The sequence below is a fragment of the Spermophilus citellus genome (assembly GCF_964194105.1).
Source record: "Spermophilus citellus genome assembly, chromosome: 6".
NCBI lineage: Eukaryota > Metazoa > Chordata > Mammalia > Rodentia > Sciuridae > Spermophilus > Spermophilus citellus.
In genome coordinates this window covers 36,860,450-36,866,662 of record NC_138187.1, presented here as the reverse complement: position 1 = coordinate 36,866,662, position 6,213 = coordinate 36,860,450, and the positions used below count along the sequence as shown (strand labels likewise).

At 58.4% G+C, this 6,213-nt stretch overlaps 1 protein-coding gene across 4 annotated transcripts; it reads left to right on the top strand.

Annotated features, from left to right (window-relative positions):
• The first annotated feature begins 2,271 nt into the window (after positions 1-2,271).
• ACTB (actin beta) lies at positions 2,272-5,851 on the top strand. 4 transcript variants are annotated; one of them, XM_081298712.1, is made up of 6 exons: positions 2,272-2,421; positions 3,359-3,490; positions 3,601-3,840; positions 4,293-4,731; positions 4,820-5,001; positions 5,109-5,851. In XM_081298712.1, the coding sequence occupies exons 2-6, from the start codon at positions 3,368-3,370 to the stop codon at positions 5,250-5,252; spliced, it is 1,128 nt and encodes a 375-aa protein (XP_081154838.1). In that variant the 5' UTR covers positions 2,272-2,421; positions 3,359-3,367; the 3' UTR covers positions 5,253-5,851. The 4 variants fall into 4 exon arrangements, with proteins under 4 accessions (XP_081154838.1, XP_081154837.1, XP_081154840.1 ...); XM_081298711.1 differs by having other exon boundaries at positions 2,277-2,421; positions 3,362-3,490; XM_081298714.1 differs by lacking the exons at positions 2,272-2,421; positions 3,359-3,490 and adding an exon at positions 3,944-3,982 and having other exon boundaries at positions 3,748-3,840.
• The last annotated feature ends 362 nt before the right edge of the window (positions 5,852-6,213 follow it).

The following is a 6,213-nucleotide window of genomic DNA, read 5'->3' as shown; positions in this document are numbered from 1 at the left end:
TTTCTCTCTCTAGTTCTTCCTGCCCCCACCCCAGGCTCTCTGCCTAGTCCCCTCCTCCACTCGCCATTTTCTCAGGGCCCTTTCTCGGGGCTGAGGAGACCCAGGCGTCATTTATTCACTCAACAGAATGGCGCCCTGGGGTGGGTGCAGTGAGAGGAAGTGGAGGTGATGGAGACCTGCAAGGGCTCATTGTCTGATGGGGGAGGCCTAGTTATAAATACCAGCCTGGTGCTGTTGGCATGGCCTGAAGGGGAGAGCAAGGTGTAGAAGCTAAGGGGCTCCCCCTACGAGGGGTCTTCTGGGATGGGTCTTGAAGGATGCATAGGAGAGCACCAGAAAATGGCTGCTACACATAAGAAGGCACTACCAGGCCGTAGGATGGGCTAGAACTGTTCCAATCTGAGGGCGGGTGAGGCTGGAGCTCCTGCCCCTTGGCTGGCCCCTGGTTGAGAGGAGGTAAAGTGGCAGTGCAGGTCCTTCTTGGTGATCAGGTCTGCTTTGACCCAGTGTGGCTGCCTGGAGCCTCCCGAGAGCCTCCCACCTCCTCCTGGGACACTGATGGCTGGAATCCTCCCCCTGCACCCCACCAGGGTGCGTGAACAGCCTGAGGCATCCCTCACCAACAGGCGCAAAGAGGGCCACACTCACCCCACCCCACCCACGGGTGAATTGCAAGGTTGGCGGTCCTGGGGCAGCTGGCGAGGTGCCCAAGACTGAGAGATACAAGGCCAGGGACAGGGCAGTCCCATCCCGTCCCCTGAAGGCAGGGAGTGGAAAGGATAGGAAAGTTCACTCAGGCCCAGGGCGGTGACTCGGGGTGGGGGAGAGTTTTGTCAAGTGTCTGGCAGCTCTGTGGGAATGCTAGCTAAGAGCTGCGGCCTCCACTGGGTGCTGGGTGGTGGTCCCCCTTCCCACCCCCGCTGTAGCTGCTGCAACCTGCAAAGTGCCTTACCACCAGCCTCCTACCACGAGCTGGCTCAAGTCTCCTCTTCCCAGACCCCAGGTTCCTCATCCATATATGGACTTATCCGTCCCTGGTTTCCACACACAAACTCAATGAGCACCTACTATGTGCGGCAAGGCCCTAAGCAGGCCTTCCCTGCTCCTGTCTGCACCATACTTCCCAGGTTTCTTTATGTGAAAATGTAGGTTCTCCTCACCAGCACCCAGGAGGTACAAGGTCCTCTAAATTGAGTCAGATACCCCTCTGGGATGGCAGGGCCCCTGATCCCTGGGTGGGTTTGGCTCCCCCTGCCAGGTGGGCAGCTTCTGGAATACTCCTTTGCACCCACTTCTTGCCTGATGTGCAGTGAACAGACCCAGCGAGAGAAACGGTGACAAGGAGAGGGTCTTCTCTGGCCCGTCTCAAGCTCCGGGCCCCACCCCCAACTCCTCTCTGGCACATCTTTTCTCCCCACAGCCTCCAGATGGTCCAGGAGGACGTTTCAGCTGTGGCTAAACATGACAGACAGACAACGGATGGTGGGCCACCGCCCAGCAGTGCCTGGGCCACTCACTAGCTAACGGCCCAGACTTGGCCTTGGCTGGGTGTGAACTCACAGCCTCGCACACAGTATGGTTCCCTAAGTTTCTTTACTCTGTAGAGCACACTCTCTTCCTAGGCCTGTGGCAGGGGCGGTTTGGAGCTTTCTTCACAGGCCACCTCCAACTATCGGGAGCCTGGAGCCCATCCTGTCCCCTAGAGTGTGGCCCTGAGACTCCTCAGTTACCCAAACCCTCTGTCTCCTCCAGGTCTGAGCACACTTAGCAAACTGAACCCCCCCCCCCCCAGCTTTCTGGACCACAGTGGTGCTGCTGGCAAGGGAGTGACTCCTGACCTCCCCGGGTCCCACAAGCTCCTTGCGCCAGAACCCATGGCAGCCAGGCGCTCAGGCATCTGTGCGGACCCTCGCCCTTTTGGGTGCACATTACCCATGTGACATCCACACCCAGTGGGTCGCGGGGTGGATGGGGGAACAAGAGACGCGCAGGCTGGGCCCAGGCCTGGTCCAGGCCTCGTGGGCTTGGACCGGGCATTATCCAGTGGGGCGTGGGCCACGCGCGGACGCCAGGCCCAAGGGCCCAACACCCAAGGGCGGCTAACGCCAAAACTCTTCATCCTCTTCCTCAATCAAGCGCTCTCTCTCGCTCGCTAGCTCTCTCTCTCTTTTTTTTTTTTTTTGCAAAAGGAGGGGAGAGGGGGTGAAAAAATGCTGCACTGTGCGGCGAGGCCGGTGAGTGAGCGGCGCGCGGCCAATCAGCGCCCGCCGTTCCGAAAGTTGCCTTTTATGGCTCGAGCGGCCGCGGCGGCGCCCTATAAAACCCGGCGGCGCGACGCGCAGCCACTGCCGAGACCGCGTCCATCCTGCGAGTACAGTCTCCTCGCCGCTCCACCGCCGCCAGTCCACACCCGCCACCCAGGTAAGGCTCAGGCGTCGTGCAGATCGGCCCCCGACGGGCCCTGAGGCCCCTATGGCCGGGCCCAAGGTGGCTGCGGCCACGTCGCCGCTGCAGAGCCGCAGGCCGCAGTGTAGATGTTTAGGGAGCCACCTGGGACTCAGTGTGGGCACTTACGGAGCCACTGGGCCACTCTGGTTGCTCAGAGAGCCACTAGGGTTGTGGTGTGATCTGGGGAGTCCTTGAGCCGTGATATGGATACTTGGGAGCCGCTGGGCCGCGGCGTGGACACTTGGGAGAGCGGCGGCTGCGGTGTGGGCGCTTGGGAAGCCACTTGGCTGGTGGGTGGTGGGATGCAACCCTCTAAGCCCAAGGGTTGCAGGGCTGGGTTCGAGGACGCGCTGCATAGTGCAGCCGGGGTAGCGAGTACGTCTTTGTCCGTGCCGGGCGCTCATTCGGCAGAGCCGGCTGGGCCGGGTGGGGGCTGGGGATCTCCTGCGCGTGCGCGCTGGGATCCGGGACGCTTTTGCTGCGCGCGCCGGGGATAGGGGCGCAGTTGCGCGTGCGCGCTGGGGCCCAGGGTGCCGCGTCCTGGGCTAGGCTAGGGGCGGGGCTGCGAGCCGGAAGGGGTGGGGTTGCCAGGGCGCCTGCGCATGCTTCCTGCCGCGCCGTCGGGTGTGGCTGCAGCGCGCGCGCGCGCCCGTTCGCCGGGCGCTGTTTGAACGGGTGGAGGCGGGGCCGGCGCCAGGGGGGGAGGGGGCGGGGGCCTGGCTTCCTGCCGCGCGCCGTGGGGCCGCCTCCGACCAGCATTTGCCTTTTATGGTAATAACGCGGCCGGCCGGGCTTCCTTTGTCCCCGCGCTGGGCGCGCACCGGCGCCCCCTGGCGGCCCGAGGTTGTGCGCGCCGGAAGTGGGCAGGGCGGGGCGCCCGCGACCCCCGGTCACTGTGCCGCTTTGCCAGCAGCTCGCCATGGATGACGATATCGCTGCGCTCGTCGTTGACAACGGCTCCGGCATGTGCAAGGCCGGCTTCGCGGGCGACGATGCTCCCCGGGCCGTCTTCCCCTCCATCGTGGGGCGCCCGCGGCACCAGGTAGGGCGGCCAGCCTTCATCTCCCCTCCGAGGCTGGGAACTAAAGGCTCTCTGGGGTGGGGTCCTGGGGGCTGCATCCGTGCTGAGTATACCTGCTTATTCCTCCACAGGGTGTGATGGTGGGCATGGGTCAGAAGGATTCCTATGTGGGTGACGAGGCCCAGAGCAAGAGAGGCATCCTGACCCTGAAGTACCCCATTGAGCATGGCATCGTCACCAACTGGGACGACATGGAGAAGATTTGGCACCACACCTTCTACAACGAGCTGCGTGTGGCCCCTGAGGAGCACCCTGTGCTGCTGACCGAGGCTCCCCTGAACCCCAAGGCCAACCGTGAGAAGATGACCCAGGTCAGTTGGTGACTACCTCCCCAGGGTCACTTCCAACCATCTTCCCTTGCCCTTCTGTGCCACGCCTTTTCTCACTTGTTCTTTCTTCTGCCATTCTCCATAGGACTTTTCTTCTCTGACCTGAGTCTCCTTTGGAACTTTGGCAGGTTCTATTTGCTTTTTTCCAGATGAGAACTTTCTCTTGTGTTTGCCTTTCTGACTAGGTGTTCAAAAAATAGTGTGGGTGTAGGTACTAACACTGGCTTGTGTGACAAAGCCAATGAGGCTGATGTAAAGTGGCCTTGGAGTGTGTACTCAATAGGTGCACAGTAGGTCTGAACAGAATCCCCTTCCTGAGACCCCCACCCAGCACACACATGTAGCTGTGTTCTTGCACTCTCTGCATGTCCCCAGTCTGGCTTAAGTGCCCCAGATGGCTTCCTGAGTATGACGAGTCCTCTCTCTCCTTGCAGATCATGTTTGAGACCTTCAACACCCCAGCCATGTATGTGGCCATCCAGGCTGTGCTGTCCCTGTATGCCTCTGGCCGTACCACTGGCATTGTGATGGACTCCGGTGATGGGGTCACCCACACAGTGCCCATCTACGAGGGGTATGCCCTTCCCCACGCCATCCTGCGTCTGGACCTGGCTGGCCGGGACCTGACAGACTACCTCATGAAGATCCTGACTGAGCGTGGCTACAGCTTCACCACCACAGCCGAGCGGGAAATCGTGCGTGACATCAAGGAGAAGCTGTGCTACGTTGCCCTGGACTTCGAGCAGGAGATGGCCACTGCAGCCTCTAGCTCCTCCCTGGAGAAGAGCTACGAGCTGCCTGATGGTCAGGTGATCACCATTGGCAATGAGCGATTCCGCTGCCCTGAGGCACTCTTCCAGCCTTCTTTCCTGGGTGAGTTGACAGTCCACTCCTATGATCCCCTCCCTACACAAGGGTCACACTTGGGGCACACTGGAAGTCTGATGTCATTTCCCTTTAGGCATGGAATCCTGTGGCATCCATGAAACTACTTTCAATTCCATCATGAAGTGTGACGTTGACATTCGCAAGGACCTCTATGCCAACACAGTGCTGTCTGGTGGCACCACCATGTACCCAGGCATTGCTGATAGGATGCAGAAGGAGATCACAGCCCTGGCACCCAGCACAATGAAGATCAAGGTGAGTGTCTGCCCAGCCTGAGCTGGTCTGGTCCTGTCAGGTTAGACTCCAGGAGGTAGGAGTGCTGTGACATCCAGTATCCTCAATGACTGTCCTTCCCTCTGCAGATCATCGCTCCCCCTGAGCGCAAGTACTCTGTGTGGATTGGCGGCTCCATCCTGGCCTCTCTGTCCACCTTCCAGCAGATGTGGATCAGCAAGCAGGAGTACGACGAATCTGGCCCCTCCATTGTCCACCGTAAATGCTTCTAGGCGGACTGTTACTTAGCTGCGTTACACCCTTTCTTGACAAAACCTAACTTTGCGCAGAAAACGAGATGAGATTGGCATGGCTTTATTTGTTTTTTTTTTTCCTTTTTGTTTTTGTTTTTTGTTTTGGCGCTTTTGACTCAGGATTTAAAAACTGGAACGGTGAAGGTGACAGCAGTCGGTTGGAGCGAGCATCCCCAAAGTTCTACAATATGGCCGAGGACTTTGATTGTACATTGTTCTTTTTTTAATAGTCATTCCAAATATAGTGAGATGCATTGTTACAGGAAGTCCCTCGCCCTCCCAAAAGCCGCCCCACTCCTCCTGGAGGATGGCCCAGTCCTCACCCGAGTCCATACAGGGGAGGTGACAGCATTGCTTTTGTGTAAATTATGTAATGCAAATTTTTTTAATCTTCGCCTTAATACTTTTTTATTTTGTTTTATTTTGAATGGTCAGCCATCGTGGCCCCCCTTTTTGTCCCCCAACTTGAGATGTATGAAGGCTTTTGGTCTCCCTGGGAGTGGGCTAAGGTGTGGAGGCAGCCAGGGCTTACCTGTACACTGACTTGAGACCAGTTCAATAAAAGTGCACACCTTAAAGATGAAGTGTTAATGTGGCTTTGTGGTATTGTTGGGTGTGTGGGCTGTTGAGGGTGCTCAGGAAGGTAGGTTGGTATTTGGGGCCAAAGTAGTCATCCTTGCATGAGGTTGGGGATTGAGGTTGTCCTGCTAGAACAAAAATCTCTGGCCTGGCCTTCCCACTATGCCAGGTTACCCTGGGTTGTGAGATGCTTCTGAAAGGGTATGGAGCTATTCTCCACTTTGCTGGGATGGTGGAGTGACAGCTTAGTGCCTGCTATACCTGGTGATGGATTGATTTACCTGGTGGAGGCTCAAGTCTTGTAATATGGAGTGGGAAAGGAGGGCTCCTGGGCTACATCCCTTCACAACTCTCACCAGTT